At 35.5% G+C, this 21,108-nt stretch overlaps 1 protein-coding gene across 3 annotated transcripts in view; it reads left to right on the top strand.

The window, feature by feature from the left end:
- Positions 1–21,108, top strand: part of LOC107087906 (glutamate receptor ionotropic, kainate 1-like) — a 46,282-nt gene that overhangs the window by 9,133 nt on the left and 16,041 nt on the right. For 2 of the 3 annotated variants that reach the window (XM_015379744.1, XM_015379745.1), the window contains exons 2-9: positions 7,020–7,187; positions 7,873–8,130; positions 11,230–11,411; positions 12,003–12,056; positions 12,203–12,373; positions 14,265–14,408; positions 18,391–18,498; positions 18,687–18,731. In XM_015379744.1, the coding sequence (XP_015235230.1) occupies positions 7,020–7,187; positions 7,873–8,130; positions 11,230–11,411; positions 12,003–12,056; positions 12,203–12,373; positions 14,265–14,408; positions 18,391–18,498; positions 18,687–18,731 (1,130 nt within the window). The remainder of the gene's footprint in view (positions 1–7,019; positions 7,188–7,872; positions 8,131–11,229; positions 11,412–12,002; positions 12,057–12,202; positions 12,374–14,264; positions 14,409–18,390; positions 18,499–18,686; positions 18,732–21,108) is intronic. The other variant, XM_015379746.1, reaches the window with a different exon arrangement.

Genomic DNA, 21,108 nt, shown 5'->3' with positions numbered 1-21,108 from the left:
TTTAATTGAAAGCTGATTAACAGGATTTTGCTTAACTGCAATCATCATAATCAGCTGTGCTAAAGCAGGGAAACCTCTAAAACCTGCAGGATAGCAGCCCTCAAGGACCAACTTTGGGGATGCAGGATTTATACCAATAACTTTGCTTTTTTCTTATAAAATTTTAAAATATTTGGTCAAAGATTAGGGTGTTAGTGTTTTTCAAAAAACTTTTCTTTGATGCAGAGGCAGGTTCTAAGAATCACTTCTGGAGTCTCTTATAACAGTCAGAAATAAAGTCCATAATAGAGATCTGGCACTAGCTATGCATAAACTCTGTACTATAGTGGTGGTCAACAATCACGTTGTGGCTGACAAATGCTGTCTAAATTGTAAACACATTGTTTTAATAGCCGTAGGGAGGTTTTTATCAGAGGTTTTTACTTAACAATGAAAATATTGCCTTTATAGTTCCTCTGCCAGTGGCAACAGAAAAAAAATCTTTAAATGTGTTCCTATAAAACTCTAACCTGACAACAGCCAGATGTTGTCAGGTTAATAAAACTCTACAATTCGGACCAAATACATACAGTATTTTCTAACATACAGTATTTTAGAGGTAGAAAAGAGATAATTAAAAAACTTATATAACAAAAGGATAAACTTTTTTTTAAATATAATTCTGCACAAAAAGCATTTCTATTTTAAAAATGAGGAAGAATGCAAGAATTCAGGCTAAAATAAAAGTAAACAATATTTCCTTGTCCCCCTGAGAAGTGTATACATCCAACTTCTTTCTTTGTGTTATTCTTTCTGCTTTACTTTTGCATCCTGGAAAGCATTTTCCATTCTTCAAGCCTCATAATATAATAATTTTTTTTCTCACATGCATTTAACCCTTCTCTGTAGCTGCTCAACCTGTCCAGTTTGCAAGAAGATTCCTCTTTCTCAGAGAGGCGCTGATGTTAATAGTTTGGTAGACATGTATCACGCAATATGCAAATGTAGTGTCTGGAACCACTCTGTTAATTTTGTGATTTCCATGCACAGGCACAGGCTTAGTAGCCTCAGGAGATAAGTGGAAAAACGTGCAATCAGTGATGAGGTTGTAAAGTAATGGATAAGAAAATAGCACTTCTAAAATTTAAATGCATTTTTATTTTATTTTTTTACATCTGTGCAAAGAGGCTGATTGATCTGCAGCCCCACGTTTTGTCCAATTAAAACTTACTCCACCACCGACTGACTGGTTGGTTATTTAACTTGTATGGAACAAGGAGTTTGCAAAAATAATCATAGAACAGTTTCCATTTCTTGTAACAAATTCACAATCTGCCATTATGTCCAAGTTTAAACATGAATATGCCAGAGTTAAACCTCTCTATTGTATGTTTATGATTGGTTTCCTGCTTTTTTCTTTCAGGGTTACCATGTTCCCCCCCTCCCTCATCATCTGTCTTTTTACCAACCCTGACAAGCTTTCTTGTTCTCTGCTGAAGGAAATTATTCACACAGCATGATTGTAAATGCCAAGATGTTTTACTATGTAGATGGTTGGTGATGTGCATCCACAAATAGCATCCTGCATTTAGATGTACCTTTCCCCATCACATATGCTGTACCCATTATATAACTTGCTGCAAACTCCGACATCCGCTTTCTTTGTGTCACTCTTTAATAGAGACCTGCTAAGCTGCATATATGATGCTTCTCCAGTCATCATAGACCTCTGCTCTCTTTCCGCAATTATTGGCCTAGCCTGTGCGTTTAGTTAGATGGTCATTTAATGACAGGAATCCAGTTGTGACTTAATTTTTTTTAGGTTCAAACAAACCTGCTTTAACCATCTTCAAAAAATCATCCCAATATGTTTTCTGTGTTTATCGATGACCTTTATTATTAATACTTGCTACATTGCTTAACCTCTACAGATTTTTAGTTGCTTGTGTAACCACGCTAAACATGAGAGATTCAACTTGAAGTGACCTTTTACAGTGCTACTGTATAACGTTTAATAGTGTTAAAAAAAGCCCCCATTTTTTTTTTTCCATTTACAGTGACTGTTTATAGGGTAGGGCGGGACATCAGAACCCTTCTGTTGGACAGAATGAGGAGCTCGATGCTTTAACTGATGCACATAGTTGCTGTGGTTATCGAGAGAAAAATAAAAACACACACAGCAAGACTTTTGTAAATCTAATTTACCTCATGATTCAAAGACCAGTTTTTTGAATAATTGTGGAACTGAAATGTTTTGCTCAAAATAAGGTGCATGATCAACTTCCTTCTGAAATGAGGCCAAACTCTAAAGTGTGAAAACAAAACCCTTGGCTGAAATTATAACAAAGAAAACTAAGACATACATTGCTTTATTTTTGGTTTTTTACTTCTTTAATGTTAAACCCTAATTAGAAAAATATAAAATACTTGAAAGCTCTTTACTTATTCCTTTTTGTATATTACCACAGAAATAAACACCATTACAGACAAAAATAGGCTATAGCTGTTATTTAAAAAAAGAAAAACATAGATCTATCATTTAGCTGCTTTCCTGCCACCTTTGCTCATCTTGACACTTTAAAGTTATGCAGATAGATTCTAGGTGCAAATCACGTATGTGTGTTAAAAGCTATTTTTTAATCCTCTGGGTCCTGGGGATCTTTGAACATCCATTCCCGGTGTAGTTTATGCCAGATGGCTGTGTGCTCTTGTGGCAAATTATTTTTCATTATTTTGGGGCTCAATAAAAGCTTTTAGCACTCTAAGGTACATTAATTGAGTTGTTGGACTAAAAAATCCTCCCTCTTAGATTTAACTGCTAGAGTCACAGACCACAGAGCAGTTTCAGCTGTTCCACAAGTAAAAGATAATGAATTAACTCATGGCATACTTATTATTTGTTATGAAATATGGAAGTAGAATATGGACAGAGTGAGGTGGTTCTTTCTCGCAAACAGAGCCAAACATCTTTATGTTTCTGTTAAACAGAGTGATCTGCTCATTTTTTTTTTTATATGTGCTTCAGGAGGCAGATAAAGTATAATTTTGTAGTTCTTACTGTGCATTTCTTTTCTAGGTAGCGTTTGAGCTACTTTTTGGCTGCCAGTTGACCTATGACACTACAATTCATAAAAATACATACAATCACAAAATACTTCACCCAAAGTTTAGGATTAATGTAATATAAGAAATTCCCATTTAGTTTTCTTTTGATAACACAAATCTATTAAATAAACCTTACATGATCCATATTTACTTGTTCCAAAAAATTTTAAAAGACAGTACAATGGAGTTTTTTTTCCAAGTTTGAATAAAGTCCGGTGATTTTTTTTTTTTTTTACTTTTTTGGAAATACTATGACCCGGACGACTAACAATCTTCACCAGCATAATCACTTGTATGATAACGTTAATTTATTTAAATTAAATTACTGTCAGTTTTATGTATCTAGAATAAATAAAGTATACTCAAAGTTAAAACTTGTGGGTGAATTTATTTCAAATACATAAAATGTATTTGTTTGAATTGTACAATAATTATCTTGTTTTAGTTACCTTTATGAAATTCAAACGATAACCTTCGTGTATTTGAAATAGATTCACTCAGTATTGATTTTGAGTAAGGGTTATTTTATAAATTCTGAATACATAAACCTATTGATTATGTGTTGCAAATAAATTTGCTTTATTATACAAATGGCTTTTCTGAATCATTATCTGCACTTACTGTTGAAAAGGCTCTTCTCACCCAAACTTTAACTGATTACCCCACTTGCTGCTCTTACCAATTATAGTAGAGGCCAAAAAAGAAAATGCATTTATTCTCAATGAAAGCATGATTACTCGATTAAACTGTTTGTGCTAAATTAGAAGGAAAACCACAAAACCTACTGAGAGTTCTTGTAAAAAATGGTAAAGACATAGTTAAGACTTATCTGTCTTTGCATCGTTGTTAATATCAGGTTCTGAATGTAGCAGGATCAGAATGAAAACCTCGACTTCCTCTAACCAGTGACCCTTTCCAGTACATTCTAGGCGATCCCAAAATATAGAAATGCATAAATATTTAAATTAGGGATGAACAATTTCGCCAAAATTTGAAATTGCGATTATTCCAATATTGTCATTTTATTTTGATTTTCCTTTGCACTAAATACAAACATGTACATGTTTTAAACCAGGATGTTTGTTTTTGAGATTGGGTCAATTGTTGTTGGACTTTGCTGTAACCTTTGCATGAAAAGGTACTTGCCTCTATTGCATGGATGGATCTGGGTGCAACTCTTTATTCTCTTCTTTGTGGCAGCAAAGCTATTTTAAGCTTATTACTGCCACCTAAAGGGCTGGATTGAGAAATTTTGTGTATGTCTCTTTTAAATGCAAAATTTTGTCCCTCTGCAATTTGAAAATTTTGTTTAGCTAAATTGTGTTTATATTGCAAATGCAATTTATTAGAGAGCCCTAATATATAGTATATATAAAGTCCTTTTAATGAGTTTTAGATGTTTCCTGTGGATCTCAGTGGATCTCAGACAATGCCCACAAAACCTCCCAGTTTAGTTCCATAAGAGGCACCGTTCATTTGACAGCTAATTGGCCTCAACGACTCCTTTTGCTGTAAATTACTTTGACACTCTTCCTCCTCTTGACTGAACATTGAAAGAAAAACATAGGCCCTATGGTATAGTTTTAAGATGTACACCACTGCTAACCCAAAATAGCACAATGCTAATCTGACATTTGGCAAAACATGGACTTTGGTCATTGCAAAGAATTTTTAAAAAGTACATTTTGGACTAATAAGGCAAAGGGGCAAGTTATTGGAGGTAGCGGATCCCATTACATCTGTTAAAAAAGCAGTTGTTATATTTCAGCAAAAGAACATAACACGGACATTGATGGTGCGCATGGCGATGGTAATGTGATGGTCTGTGGCTGTTCTACTGCATCAGGGGCCTATATAACCTGTGAAGCCACTAACTCTACTTTCTACTAACAAGTAAATAGGAAAATTTCCCTGCATCAGTTTGAGATCTTGAAAAGCATTTTGGTTATACAGTTGGGTAATTAGTATTTTTTTTTTCTCTGGCGTGATCTTGAACAGGAGATCCATCCTGAAAAGCTTCCACTGTGACTGATATAACAGATTTCTTCCCAGTTAAGTGAAAGATTACCTGCCTTTTATTGTAAAATCCTTGCAAAGTCTTCTAAAAAGCTGTAATTGGACAAACAATTTATCACAGCACTGTCAGAGACTCCATTGATCTGCTTTCTCCACTGCCCCTTAATCCCTTGGTTTTATGTGTACGAACCACATAAGAAACAATAGTCCGGCATGTTGTAAAATCATGAAAATATAAAGCTTTTTTCTGCCAAAATAATTAAGAGCTTTGTTTTAAAAGTTGAGGGAAGAACCCTGTAATTTCCATTGATCTTTGCTGTAGGAAGCACTTTTCTTCACAGTGCAGGGTCAGTGATAAAGCCCCCTGTGCTTTCACTGTGTAAAACTGTCTAAGTATATGGAGGAGGTGTGAGATAGTGCAGTCATTACCTTTTCTTCTGGTCTATTCAACAGAAGTTAGCAAAAGACAAGAAATACTCAAAAGCCAGGAAAGACTTAATCAGACAGAACAAATTGTTAGAAATTACATTTAGCAAAGCACTTCATTTGTATTCTCAGGAATCTGTTCTAAAAAAACATAAACGGCTGACAGTTATGGATGTGCTCTGACTCATGATACAAAAGCCTGTTTTGAAATGGTTACAGCCTCGATAGGTGCAATTATGCTACCATTTTATCGTGTCTTTGAATCATCCCTTCACAGGATGCTGATGATGAGCTTGTACTCACGTTGACTGACTTATGTAGAATAAGAACAACTGTTATTGAAAAAAGTTTTTGCAAAAAGCTATAGTTTTAAACCATTAACTACAAATACTACCAAGTTAAACTATGGCAAATTTAAAGTGATATGAAAAGCCATTGTTAAAAGAAGGAAATACTATGCCATATTTGCTCTTTTTCCATAAGCAGAATAAAGAGCAGAGAAGACATGTCTGTAGTCTGGTCTGATAGCACCAACATTGAAATGTTTCACCTAGAAGAAGAATGGCTGAGTATACCAACCCTGTGAGACATAGTGGTGGCACCATGCAGTGCACGTGATTTTCTTCAGCAGCTACTGGAAGATAGTCAGTCTATGGGAAGATGGACACCAACTCTTTTTCTTCTACTTATCTGAGACTAGACCTTAGATCTGGGTCACAGGGGTATCAGTTCAGGCAGGGAGACCCAGATATCCCTCAACCCAGCAATGTTCTACAACTACTATTGATGAATAAAGGTGTTAACACAATCACAACTCCTTGCTGATGAAGATTCTCAGTCACCCAGGTCATAGTCATTCAAAAAAAGTAAAAAAAAACAAACCACTGGACTTTTTTTTCCAAGTTTGAAGACGTTTCGCTTCCTATCCTGAAAGCTTTTTCATTTCAAAATGTCTGGAGTGGCATTGAGTTTCAGGCTTATAGAGTAGCCCAAACAAAGGCAAAAAAAAGTCAAAACATCTCCCCTGTTTAGCCAGGCCAACGACGACCCGAACAACCCCCCTTTTCAGAGGCATAGGCTGGTATCAGGTTTTTCAGACCAACAACGACCTCAACGACTCCCCGTTACTAAGGGGTGGACCTGTTTTTCAGTTCAATTTGCATGTTTTCTAAGCCATAAGAAGGCTTATGTTTCGGCTACTATATAAGCAGTGAACTCAACACCACTCCAGACATTTTGAAATGAGAAAACTTTGGATGGGAAGAGAAACATCTTCAAACTTGGAAAACAAGTCCTGTGTTTTTTGTTTACTTTTTTGGAATCATAACTCCTATTGACTCAGCTTGATTTCAGGTTCAACTTTGAGCTAAAATAGTTTAAGATTCATAAGACTTTAAAACTTAGTGTGCATTGAGTGCTGTGTTATGTGTGGGTTGGGAATTTTTACGCAAAACTATTTTTCAATCCCTGTTTCTAATCACTTCCATGTCCAGGTGGCATTTTCGAGACCAGGGAAAGTGAGTTAGTGAGCATGGACGAGTTGGCCTTCAAGTTTGCTGTAAATAACATCAACCGCAATAAAACCTTGATGCCCAACGCCACTCTAACCTACGACATTCAGAGGATCAACATCTTTGATGGCTTTGAGGCTTCAAGAAGAGGTAGGAAATTGTCTTCCTATGACCCAGAATCACCTTTTAGCTTTAAGAGCTACATCCATGTTCCCTGCAGAGAAGTATGGCAGTAGACAAGCACCTGTTTTCAGTGAGACATACTGTTTTCAAGACCTGTGAGTTTTTCACATTTAAATCAATCATTTTATTTAAGTAATTCATTTGAAAAGTGAAAATCACACATTACTGGGATTTATTTAGACTGAATATGATTAATATAACTTAGAATTAATAGAAACCCCAAATTTAGTTTATCAGAAGACCTTAATATTATATTACCTACAAAGAAATTATTTTAATACAGAAATCTTATGCATGGAAAACAAACATATTAAGAAGACATACATACTTACTGTACCAAATGTTGAAGCAAGCCACATTGACAAAATAAAAAGGATGGCCTTAAACTGATATAAAAATGATATATCATGCCCAAACTTTTAAAGCTTAGCAAATATTTGGAGTTCATTTCCAACCGACCACCGCATTCATAGGAAAAGCTTGTAATAATCTTTGGGAAAATAAATATTAGCACTGTACTGTTTTTCATCAATAGTCCTTTTTTAAGCTTATTTCAAAGCACATGGAGCAAGTTTTTTATTTCTCACTACATTTATTTTTTTTTTAACCTTAGAATAATGCATTTGTATGTTTTGTTTTTCTCCTTTACCAGTGTGTGACCAGCTTGCCCTTGGGGTAGTTGCAGTGTTTGGACCCTCTCATAGCTCCTCAGTCAGTGCTGTACAGTCTATCTGCAACGCTCTGGAAGTTCCTCATATACAGACTCGTTGGAAGCACCCGTCAGTGGACAACAAGGACACATTTTTTATCAACCTGTATCCTGAGTATACAGCCATTGCTCGGGCCATCCTAGATGTGGTGACGTTTTTCAAATGGAGGAAGCTAACGGTCGTCTATGAAGATAGCACAGGTAGGGGCCACTGAATATATAGTTAAATCACAGTCGTAACTCTTAAAAGCTTTAAAATCTCAGGCAGAAGTTAACAAAGCTGTTTATGTAATTCATTTATTTTTGTTTGACCTCACTAATTCCAGCATTCAGAAGAAATTGAAATCAATTGTTTGTTAGGTTGTGCAGTAATTGTCTTTTCCTAAGTCACTGCAGAAGCTGTGATAAAAAAAAAAGTTGTTTTCTTTTTCTATATAATTTTAGTAACTAATAATTTCAGGACTTGACATGATGTGGCTTTTTACTAATTTCTGAAAAGACCTAAATGAAGAAATACGAAAATGTTTGTTTTTCCTTAATCAATAAATATTCCTCAGTCAGGCAATGCAGATGGATCTTCTTTGCAATTAAGTTATTTCAGGTTATTAACATTGCAACATGTCACAACAAATGTCATAAGGTATTTTGCTAAAGATCACATTTATATAGCGATGTACTGCATATAGTAATTTCACTTCAATCATATTGACTGCTCCAAAGTCAATTACATACATCCCACTTTGACCATTGCAATGTTGTCATGTTCAGTTTATAATTCAAAATGCCGATGAAGCTTTGTTAAGGAAAACACAGGTAAGTGTATCAACTCACTGATTTAGAGCATTCCCCTCTCCTAAATAAGAACATGACAACAGCGGACATCTGATTTGCAGAAATCAAAGGAAAAATAGCATTTGACCCGGATGGCCAATGAGTGTCTGTATAAAAGAAAAAAAAAAAGTTCTTTATATGTTCATCCTGCGCCAACAAAAATTTAATCATGGGTCAAAAGTGACAATAAAGTTTATTGATTCTCGATAACAGCTGCAGCAGCCCCTTTGGTGGCTCAGAGATTATTATAGCTCAATGTGTACAGTAGGCCCTGAGCTCACTGTAAAAGCTCAAGGATAAAAAGAAAACTCACAGCAATAGTGCCTTGAATTGTTGTGTCTTGGAGAGAAACAAGTTATGGAAAGATCAGTCTGAGTGTATAGTCTTTTATTAGAGCAAATTACGGTTTTGGCAACAAAAGCTAATCCAACATTTTTTATTTTGGAACCGAGAAATTTTGTTATTGATTGCACTCATGTTAATTTAAAATTAGAGCACATATAACACTATCAATGTTTGCATATAGAGCATATATTTCTAAAAATTTAGAAATCAAACACATACTGGACAGTTAACTTGCTAAACCAGCTTGGGTTGTCCTGAGTTTTTTTTTTAGCACTTTCTCTCATTTGTGCAAAGGGATTGTTGGTGTTGGTGGTCTTTTTGCTTTCAAGATATTACCACAGTGGTTGTAAGTTATTAGAAGTCTGATGTTTTCTTTCTTTGGGCTTCAAAACAAAGAATTATTTGCAGGATAAGCTGATTGTCTCAACATTGGATGGAAATCAGTGTAATAAAAAAAAATAGGCTTGCTGGATGATTTAAAGATAATATGTTATAGATAAAATAAATAAAACACTGGAATCAAAATTCCAGTGTAGCAGGGTTTTTATTTGTGGCTGTGGCAGTTCATGAAATCACCTTTGATATCAGATGAGAGAAAAAGCTTCACAGGCTAATCGTATGAACTGCTCCCTCCAACCAGAGAACAAAAAACATTACCCCCTTTTTGTTAGATTGGTGCCAAATATCGACTCACTTCACAAGCAATATAAAACTTATTTAACATGGAACTTGTTGCTGAAAATTATTTATTTTACTTGCAGAAATTGGTGTTTTTGCACCCATTGCTTTTCTGCAGTGGGAAACTGCACACGTTGCCTTACCTAAAATTGTCACTGCCCATTGTCTTAAATTATGGTAGCTTTTTGTGCAGACTCAGCACTTAGAGTTCAAAACATCACTCCATTGACATGGGATCAGGCAATGACTAATGGAGAAGTTTATCTGAGAAGCAATTATTCCTTCAAAGCTTTGTGGTAAAATTTTAGAGAAAAGGTGGAATTTTAATATTTAGTGGCAGGGCTGCACAGAAGTGGAGCAGAGGGTAGTGCTGTTGCCTTCCAGCAAGAAAGTTCTGGATTCGATTTCTGGCCGGGGGTCTTTCTGCATCGAGTTTGCATGTTCTCTCTGTGCATGCATGGGTTGGCCAGAAACATGACTGTTGGGTTAATTGGTTACTTTAAATTGTCCTTAGGTGTGAGTCTCACCCATAGAATGTCAAAGGTAGGCACTGACTATGACAAGGCATAAGCTTACTTAGTTTTTACCTTGCTGAAAAAGATCAATGATTTATACAGAATTACAATGACATACATCTGAAGAGTTTGTCATGATTACAAAATCATAGCATTGCAATTAGGCTTGATTTAACAAATGCTGAAGCATCATATGCAGTAAAATATCATATCATCAAAATATCAAATATCGTTCTTGGTCAGAGTTTAGTTTTCTATCAAGTTTGTACATCTCTGTGTGCATAGAGAAATAAAAGGTCAGTTTTTTAACCTTTGCAGTGCCATCCTATGTGTAACATCGTATTGATGGTCTATCTGGTATTTTAAGAGATGCTTTAATTAAAACATTCTTGTGTATTTGTAAAAAAATAAATGAAAAAAGTAAATATTTTCAGTGATGTTTTCTTTTAGACTTCCAAACAGAATTTATATTAGTGGAGTTTGATAAGTCTTTCAAGAAAACCTAATGAATCCAAGAGTCTTAAAGGTATTGTGGATGATCTTTGCAGATTCTTGAAAAGACCTGCCCTATCCAAATGCACAATCACAACACTGTACACGCTTTTAAGTGGGAACACCTACTAAACGTGTGTGAGAGCATGCCAGAGCCCATTTCTCCTTGTGCACGCTCGGTTTATAAGTTGCTGTTTGCATCCCTCTTACAAGCTTACTTTCCAAAAGAAGATTTGCAATTTTTCCACTATGTCAGACTCACCACCTGTAAGTGAAAATGGGGACGAACACGTAGGACGGCCTTACGTAAACATATCCCCAGAATGATTAACAATTAGGAGGACCACTTATTTTGATGATCCACCCAGAAAAAGAACGTCCTCCACTATACCTTTAAGTCAAGTAAAGACTTAATCATTTCAATGTGTGTTGATTGCAGGACTAATGCGGATGCAGGAGTTGATTAAAGCTCCAGCAAAGTTAAACTTAAAGATCAGGATACGTCAGCTCACCCCTGGTAACCAAGATGCTCGACCTCTGCTGAAGGAACTGAAGAAAGACAGAGAGTTTTTTATCCTCTTTGACTGCTCCTATCGCACGGCCTCAGAACTTCTGAAACAGGTCTGTAATGACATTTTTTTTATTTTACTTCCCTTTTTTATATTTGTCTAAGCACATAAACAATTATTATGAGGAGTTTGTGCAATTAGAGTTTTTTTTTGTAAAAGCATATTCATATAGAACAAAAACAAAATCATACAAATACTTTTTTATTTGTTTTGAAAGGCAGTTATAAAGGATATAAACAACTGCATATTTATTTCCTTCTCTAGCTGTACTGTAGGTTTATTAGTCTCACCGCATTTAAAAAAAATCTAAAATGTATTTTAAGTCCAGCAGACCTTTAACCTAATGAAACTATTTTGTTCACTGCTTCTAAATGACAATTTATGGAGATATCTGAAAACATAAAAAAGCTTTACTTGTTTCCATAGCCTCCAGCAAAAGAGCAGATGAGACAGAACATTTGTTTTCTCCTTTTATTTCTTAACCATTAGAGAATCATTCATCTTTTTACTAAAATGAGTTTATTTTAAATTTACAAAAAATGTACTTGGTATAAAATTAGAGTGTTATTTCTTGTTTGTTTAAGATTTTTTTTTTTGTACTTTTCTTTATAAATATGTAATGACATCTTGTATTCTTTTTCAGCTTTCATCTATGGGAATGATGACAGAATATTATCATTTTTTCTTCACAACCTTGGTGAGATCATTAAAAAAAACTTTTTGGTTTTGATAGATTCAGTTCATTGACATGAGGTAAAAAAAAATAGAATGTCACAGCGTCTGATTTTGATCGACTCAGATCTTCCTCACCTTTCTGGTTTCCATCTGATCTGTACTCTGCAGGATTTATTTGCTCTTGACTTGGAGCCCTACCGCTACAGTGGGGTCAACATGACCGGTTTCAGACTGCTTAACTTTGATGATCCATGGGTAGCTTCAACCATTGACAAATGGGCCTCAGACAGAGTGCAGGGTCCAAAGCAGGAAAGCGGTCTAATGGAAGGAGTCATGACAGTAAGTCTTGGCTTAAAGCTGCTGATACCAGATGCTGCTGTGAATGCATGTAACACAGTTTCCCTTGCATAGAAAGTAACTTAGAAAAATTTTTTTTTTATTAAAGGGTAATAAATCAAGCAGAACGTTTTCTAATCTAAATGCTGATGGATTTTTTTTTTTCTTCCTCTCTGATGCAAATCGAAGAATACATGAAGGATTTGATAGATATTACCATCTAGGAGTAAATGCAATGAATGCTTCAAAGATGCTCAGGATCATAAAACTGTAACTATTAATTTCAGTATGTCACAATAGATCAAGTTGCAGAAATCATTAAACAAAAAAAAATCTTGATGAAGCTGTCTTTCAATCTCTCTTTCTAATGGAGAGTACATTCAGCTGTGAAATGTTTAACAGGCGTCTTGCATGCCCATCCTGTTTAAATCTCCCCACAGCGTCTCAACAGGTTTTGGTTCTGGACTTTCAGGGCTTTTACTTTCTTAACTCTCAGGCATTCCTTGGTAGATCTACTGATATGTTTTGGGTCCTTCTCCTGTTGGAGGGTCCAGCTCTGCTTCAGTTTTACATGCGATCCCATATTACCTTCAGCATCCTATGATATGCAGTATAATCAATAAGGGATTCTATAATGGTGAGCTGGCCTGGTCCTGCTGTAGCAAATCACCCACTGAATATTACATTTGCCTAAATTCTCAGTCATCGGCGTCATGGCAACGACAAAACAGGCTTAAACTGTATTCTACTTATTTTGCATTCCAAAGGAAAGGAGTTAGCAATATAAGAGATAGTAACAAAACAGGCCTAAATTGAAAGGCAGCCGTACTTTCGCTCAGGTGTTAAAATGTCCTCAAGAAAAAAACTGAGAAAAAAATTCTAATCTTAACCCTAAAGTCATTATTTTTTCCCACAGAACTAATTAATCTCTTTGTGTGTAATCTGAACATAGTTATAGTAGTTCTTCTATTGTTAAAAAAAAAAAATAGATACATTAAATAATCCACGTTACTCATATTAAACAAACAAAATCTCATTGAGTCAATTGAGCTGTTGTTAAACATCAAATTAAATCCATATGGCTTAAAATGCATGAAATTCATTCAAAGTAAAGATTTAAAGCATTTTTTATAGTACTGTAGGTATATTGTAAATACAGTTGATCAAAAGTATGAAGTAGGCAAATGGTAAATAAAACGTATGCTTTTAGATGCAGCAGAAGCAGCTGTGATCAACGCTACACTGCATATTATCAGCCAAAAGAAACCTTCTAGAAGATAGGAGGCATAGTCTGAAGCCAATCTATGTGACTGATAACTGATAATAATTTATGGCATTTTTTGGCTCATTACATCCAAAACGGATATTTCCAAAAGTAGCATATTTATTCAACCAAAAGATTATTCAACATCTTTTAGTTTTGTTAAAATACACCTCTTTACCTTTTTACTCAAGTCTTGTTTATCAAGATTGTTACGTTTAATAAAAGGCCTTGTCATTTTGCTCCATATCAAAGTTCTGAAGGCAGAGGGAAAAGTACATTTGCTAAGATCTTTAGGAAAATTTGCAAAAAATATGTATTTTTCCACTTTAAACAGAATCAATGTTAAAGCAATTTTTCACAGTGGGTTTTAGAACATGACATGGTTCATTACCTGCACAACATTGGCTTACAATACTGGAACATTTTCTACACAATTAGAGGGAAAACTCTTTGTGACGATGTACACATGTAGGTGGATAAAAGGATTGACACAAGCAATAATGTATGAAGTGAAGCAATGAGCAAAGAAAAAACCCATCAAGCTTTGTGGTTCAGTTTTTTAAATACCATTTTCTAATAATTCTGTCCTTGATTTGTTGTTATGTAATTACTTTTATATGTTATTTATAGACAGATGCAGCCTTGATGTTTGATGCGGTCTACATGGTTGCTGTTGCGTCACAGCGGGCCACTCAAATGACCGTCAGTTCACTGCAGTGCCACCGCCACAAACCCTGGCGCTTTGGACCTCGCTTTATGAACCTGTTCAAGGAGGTGAGAGTTTCAATGTCATGTTAAAGAGCCAAAAACCTGACATATGTTACTACTTTTAACCTCATTGCCATAGACATACATTTTTTCAAGATATACTGAGCATGTTTTTAAAGGGTTTCATAAGCACAGTAAATTTTGTCAAATTTATGCTGCGGCTTTGGAGCTTTGGAGTTGAATATCAAACAAACATGATATGAAGTGAAATGAAATATTTTGCTGGTCCCCTTCAAATGAAAGCAGTCGGTATGAAAATATAAATGCTGTTTATGTACTTAGAGGTTTAAAACCTGTGGCCTATAGCCCAGCTGCCTGACTGAATGCCCTACGGACAGAAATGATTCCTTTGATGCTCAAGTAGTTTGATCTCTTTAAGTCTTATATCCAGTTGAGGACTTTTTCCAGCCGTTGGGGGATAATATTACAGTATCACTCCATCCCCTTACTTTTTCTTAATGTCATGCATTTCTTTGTTTGAATTTTAAATTGTAGCCTTTGTTTTTATTTACCATATCTCTCTTTTGTTATATATAATTTAATTCAAGGTTGTCTTGCTGTACATATTCAAACAGTACTGAATACAAAAAGAAAATTTACCAGAGAGTAGTGAATAAATGACTAGCTTTCATTTCTGTTATTGCATTCATAAAAAGACAAAAAGCTGATTTCTCTCTTGGTTATTTTGTTGTTCAATATGTCTTTGGCTGAAGTTAATTGCTTTTTATTTTACCTTGACAGACGGTCTTTTATCATTCAGAGTAGATCATACCCTTAGAGAACCATAAATTATGAATAATTTCCTGGGGTTTAAATGGTAACAGTTGTAGGGAACTGTTTTCTCAAATTAGTTTTTCTGTGCCCTCTGTGCTGAAAGTTCCAATTGAAATTAATCATGTCTAAAATGAAACTCATCTAGGAATATAGTGAATCTACTGTAGTGTAATTTATTCCTGTATTGAACCCTCAGTTTACATCCTGATTAAATTATACTTTGTATAGCTTATAATGTTGGGGCCAAAAAGGAGGAATTTTGATTAAAACAATTATCTCCTGAAACATCTATCAAAACCTCTATTTCGCACACAATCATGAAATCGACATCCATGGGAAGGAAGGGGAAAATGAATGGTTCAAAGAATAGTTCAAATGAAATATGGAAAGTGTGGCATATATTGATGTTTTGCATTTAGCCCCCATTGACTGAATACATCACATAACCACCCTTTGGAGCATTTCTATTTTATATTTCTCAAGAAAAGTCTGACTGGATGTAGAACACCAATGGAAATATATTTTCCCCCTACATTTTCAGAGATATTAAGTGGGATTAATGCTAGTATTGACATTAACTGAACTTTTCAGACACAAGGATTTAATTTCTTTCTAACATTCAGTTTTCTCTTTAATCCATGATGACTGACCTGCTATACAGTGAACCTCTGCCCTAGTTTTAAGTATTTTCCAACCTGTACCAGTTCTTTTTCCAGGACTATGTAATGTTAAAATCAATTGACTGTATTCACGTCAGTTGTAACTAGCTTCCCCATCACCAGCTAAAGAAAAACATCCATGTAACAGGCTCCTGCTGTTACCACATATATAATTTGTATCTCAAATAGTTCATTTTTATCTGTCCAAGGGAATCTTTTCTACATCTTTGTGCCTTCAACCTGCCTTCGAGAGGGGGTGGACTTTAAATTAATTAAACATTCATCCAGCAATGGCTTTCTGTTAATTTTCTATAAAGGCAAGATTTGTGTGATGCATCTTTAATAGAAAAAAAACAATGAATTCAATTTCTGGGTTGTGCATCCCTGCAGCTCTTTCAGAGTTACCTTATGTTTTGATATATCCTCTAATTATTTCCCTAAAAACTTTAAAAACAGTTCATCATTCTCTGTTTCCTTCACAATTATCATCAATTTGTGTTTGTCTATAAAGTTGCAAATCATTTGCTGGGAAGTGAATTAGTTCAAGTGCATTATTCTTGTCAGGAACTGTATCAGGCTGTTGAATAATCAAGATGACGATTCTAAGCAGAGGGGGAATTACATGTGTTCGTCTGCCTGAAACGCATCCAGAGTGAGTCTTAAGTTAAAGACAATCTGAAGGGAATGATGCTCACATTTTCTTGCAGCTTTTTTCACGCATATGTGCAAGGAAAGAGTTTAAAAAGTTCAAAAACACTGTTTCCATGGCCGCTATGTTCGTTAAAATTCAGCAAATCCTAACTCTCAGTGTAACCAGTAGTTGCACTGGACAGAACCATGAGGGAGCCCAGACGCCAGGTAAAGAAGGTGGAATAGGGGCCTAATTTTACCACTTTAAATGAAGATGAAACTTTGCTAAAAAAATTTGAGAACCCTTATGTTTGAAATATGAGGAAACATTTTTTTTTCTCATAATTAAGTTTGCCTATCTCTAGAAGTGTCCCAATAAAACAATTTAGTAACTTTTAGTAATGACCAATACTGATTTTAACCTGATACCTGATATCATCAAAAATCACACAAGCTTCTCTTACTTAGTTCATAGTGTTTGCATATTAGAAAAGGCTTGATCAGGTGCTATAAATGAAACTGAGAACAACAGTCAGCAATAACAGCTTTAAGAAAAACTGTACCAATTATTATTTACCAATTGGGGTTTTCTCTAAGCATAGTTATATCAGAGATTTTGGATATAGGTTTAAGGCACTATGCTGGGGAAGATTCTCAGTCATGCAGGTCATAGTCATTCCAAAAATGTTAAAAAAGTAAAATATATATATATATATATAGAACCTGTGGATCGTCTTATGCGTCCCCCCTCATGTCGATACAGTCTTCTTTTACACAGTAAGTGGCTGTTTGCAGCCGCGCTTCAGATGTTGTCATCCCAATAAATGGTTACTATCAGGCCCATAGAATGGCTTCAGGTTGTGTCAGTAGGCTCATTAGGTTGTTATCATTGAGTGAATCCTAATCCTAACTCTAAAGTAGTTCCTTTTCCCCCGTGGAATTAATGAATCTAGTTATGTGTAATCTGAAAAGAATTTCAGTAGTTCTTCATGTACTGTAAATTTAACTGAATAAAAATAAAATGATCCGGATCTTGCTCATATTAAACAAACCAAAAACAAGTAATCTCACGCCCTGTCTAACAGACCTAGTGAACGATATATATTTGTTTATGCACAAAGCTGTGCCAAAAATGGTACTAAATCAGGAAATAGAACAGCGTGGCTGTAAGGAGAGTGGAGACAGAGGACACTATGAGATTACTGAAGGAAACCTGCTACCGTCCAGGTTAGCTCGGGGGAGAATGTTACTCTGATTACTGAAACAGAGGGTCAGAAAACTCTATTTGTGACCCAGAAAATTCAGAGTTTCCCTGTTTTCAGGTTTAGACAACTTAGAGTTTTTGGTAAACGGACCCCTGGAGTCCGTTTCTTGACTTACCTAGGTGTTGCCAAATCTCGCAGGTTGAGGTCAGAGCTTATGGACCTGGCCTGGGATAGAGACCCAGAGTTAGAGTGTGATAAGTTATCAAACCTGAGTATGTATTATTTTATTTTCTTGGATGCACCTGATTACTTTATTTATTTATTTATTTATTTAATGTTTGTTTTATATTACTTATTTTTCTTTGGTTTGTTTTTGTTTTGTGGTTGTTGTTTATCATACCAGGCTTTAATGTCTGTGTTTTTGTGCACTATCAGTGCTTTGTTTTCTGCTCTCCCTGTCATCTCTGCTTTGCAAAAAAAAGTTTAATAAAAAAGAAGTATGAAAAAAAAAAACATTCTCTCACATGCATTTTAAAACCTTTTTTTTTCTTTTGATTGGATGGAGCTTTTATTCCCCACATCCCACTCAAGCTGTCTATGAACCCAGACTTATCCCCTCTCATTCTTTCAGGGACATGGTATTTTATTAACTCCCCTCAAATGCAGAGCACTGAGGCTTACCTGCTGCTCTTTTTTTTTTCTATGTGTCTGTTCTTTTAGGCACAGTGGGATGGACTGACAGGACACATTGTTCTTAATAAGACAGATGGGCTAAGGAGAGACTTTGATTTGGACATTATCAGCCTTCAAGAAGACGGCACTGCTAGAGTGAGTACACTACGCTAAAGAAAAGGCTATAACACAGGCACCATGCATTTCTATTTTGGGTTTGTTTCTAAAAGACACATTTATCACACTTAAGTTTCTGATATATGCATGTTCTTAATGTTGTACCAACTGACTGTTTCTTTCCATGCTGTCTGTGGTTCATGTTGCCTTCTTCGCATTTTCTAAAGGGTGTTATGGAAGGCACAAGTCGCCTCACAAAAAGGTGGATCAAGGTTTGTTCTGTGCCATGTTTGGTTGAAGCCTGTGTTGTTTCCTACCTCCCAGTGTTTTTCATTCTGTATGCCGCCCACCTCTTCTGTTACCTGCCTTGTCAACTTTTTTACCCTTCACTGGTTTTGTGTACAGCTACGCCATTTTGACAATTCACCTTTTTCACTCTTTCAATATCAGTTTTGATTGATATGAAAAATACAACTTTTTCTTAGCAGCTTTAACAGAAAGAAAAAAAATGTTTTAAGAACTAGAAAGAGTGATACCTTTTGTTGGAGAAAGAATAAACATGTTCCCTTCAGCTTATCTAATGTTATTCAGAGTCAACCACTCCTTGTTGTGATAAATGAGAGGAAAACAACCACGTTTGCTAAGATTCTTTTTGGAAACCATGTTCATTGTTTTAGATTACCATCATGCATTTATGCAGGCTAAAAGGAATATATTGGGATAAAATATATCCACCCTTCAGAGACAGATAGAGATAATAGAGACAACAGTGTTGGAGTTAAGGTTTAGAAATAGCAGCCAGAGAAAAAGATATCACCGTACTGACCTGATTATAAGAAGGCCCTGTCATACCAGAACCAGTTTTAAGGAACAAAATAAAAAGATCATAGAGGAAAAAAAAATACTATTCTAAGAAACTACTTTATATTGAAGTGTTCAAAATGTTATTGATATTAATATTGCATTGGAAGATTTGTGCAATTACACTATAAAAAAACAACAACACAGTAATGACATTTAATTGAAATCTTGCAACACTTCAACTTGAATGCAATCTGAACTTTGTTCTTGGAACGTCTCAAGAACCTGCATGAGGCTTTTTCTCACAGACGTCCTCTGCCCTGCTGCGCTCGCTGTCACTCCTACTCTTACCCTGCTGCTCTGCAATACTTTTATAAACTTTTCTTTTTCCGGTTAACGTTTTTTTCGATCTTTTTGAACGTGCCATCTTCTGACATTGCACTCTGTAACTCCATACTTCTTTGCTGCCTGAGAGTTGTTTGAGGCCTCCACTGTGTTGACCACGGTTATTTTAAAATTGGTTTCCGTCTCAAATGTCTGCAAACTTTTCAGATGTTAGATCCACTCCATTGTAGGCGGTGACTCATCATTTGTACTATCCTTGTCACTTATTTTTTGTGATAGAAAGATGACAAAAAACTGGCGCCCTCTGCTTTTCCATTCATATAGCAATCCTGTGAGCCTGTATAATTGGTTAGACCCCGATTATAAGACAATTCCACATTTTCCCATTGTTTTTAAGGTAAAAAAAAACAAAACGTCTTACATTCGGGTCAATACAGTATGTATTTGCCTATTAAAGTTTAGGAAAGCAAAGACAGGTAACTTTTGGGTTGTATTTACCTGGAGTAGGAACGTAGCTTAGCTTCAGTCTACCAGACCAACAAATCTGAATCTGCTCTGAGTGATAAAAGACCGCCTGTCAAGTTAGAATAAACAGCAATTCACTTTAGCGAAAAATGTGTTGTAGAAAAAAATAACCAAAAGAGAAATCTGTTTTTTGTCTTTTTATGGATTCAGTAACTGAAGCTAAAATTGCTGAAATTGAAATTGAAGCTATTCATTCATTCCCTACTCTTTGTCCAGCAGGACCTTGTTTTAACATTCATGAAATACTTCTTTAATTTAATTTCATAATGACCTCAAGTACTCTTATATTTTTTTAAACACATGAGCCAAAGAACAGATGTTAAACCAGTTCATCCTCTTAAGAAGGCTGTTTGCAAAGTTCACTAACTCCATCTGCTTCGGTTGTCAGACAGGCAGTTATGTGAACAGTCAACAGCTGTCCAGTTCCACAACTGTGATTCGCTTTTACGCTGGGCTTTTAGGGTTTAAAACTCATCCTCAGGGGGGTCTTTATAATATGCAACGACCATCTCATTAAACACCTGACTTCATGGTCATTTAAGGGAAATATCGGCTTATTGCAGCTGGGTTGGCTCTTAGGTGCTGGTATCTTAAGTGCACTTTGAAGAGAAGGATAAAGATAAGCAAATTAAGAAATAAGGTAATATCCTTTAAAGTTTTCTGAAAATGTTTTTTTTCTTTTTGTTTTCTGCCTCCAGCTTTCTTGGCTCAACTTTGCACGCCCCTAATCTTTGGTAATGGCTTTTCAGTTGGATTTGGTTCTGAGTAAGGATGAGCTTTAGGGTTCTTAGCGTTTTCTTAAAGCACATGAGAAAGAAAGTCAGTTTTTATAGCGGTCTTTATTGGAAGCCACCCCAGTACGCATGATAAATGTACAGCAAACCCACGACTCAGGGCTTTAATGATACATTCCAGCTTTTTTAGTTGGTCAGACTTCTAACATCATAGCCTGAGTGATGCTGCTGGTGATAATAAAAC

The sequence above is a fragment of the Cyprinodon variegatus genome, unplaced genomic scaffold, assembly GCF_000732505.1.
Source record: "Cyprinodon variegatus isolate N-32 unplaced genomic scaffold, C_variegatus-1.0 Scaffold199, whole genome shotgun sequence".
Classification (NCBI taxonomy): Eukaryota; Metazoa; Chordata; class Actinopteri; order Cyprinodontiformes; family Cyprinodontidae; genus Cyprinodon; species Cyprinodon variegatus.
Note: the sequence above shows the minus strand (reverse complement) of the source record. Positions and strands in the feature narration are given on the sequence as shown.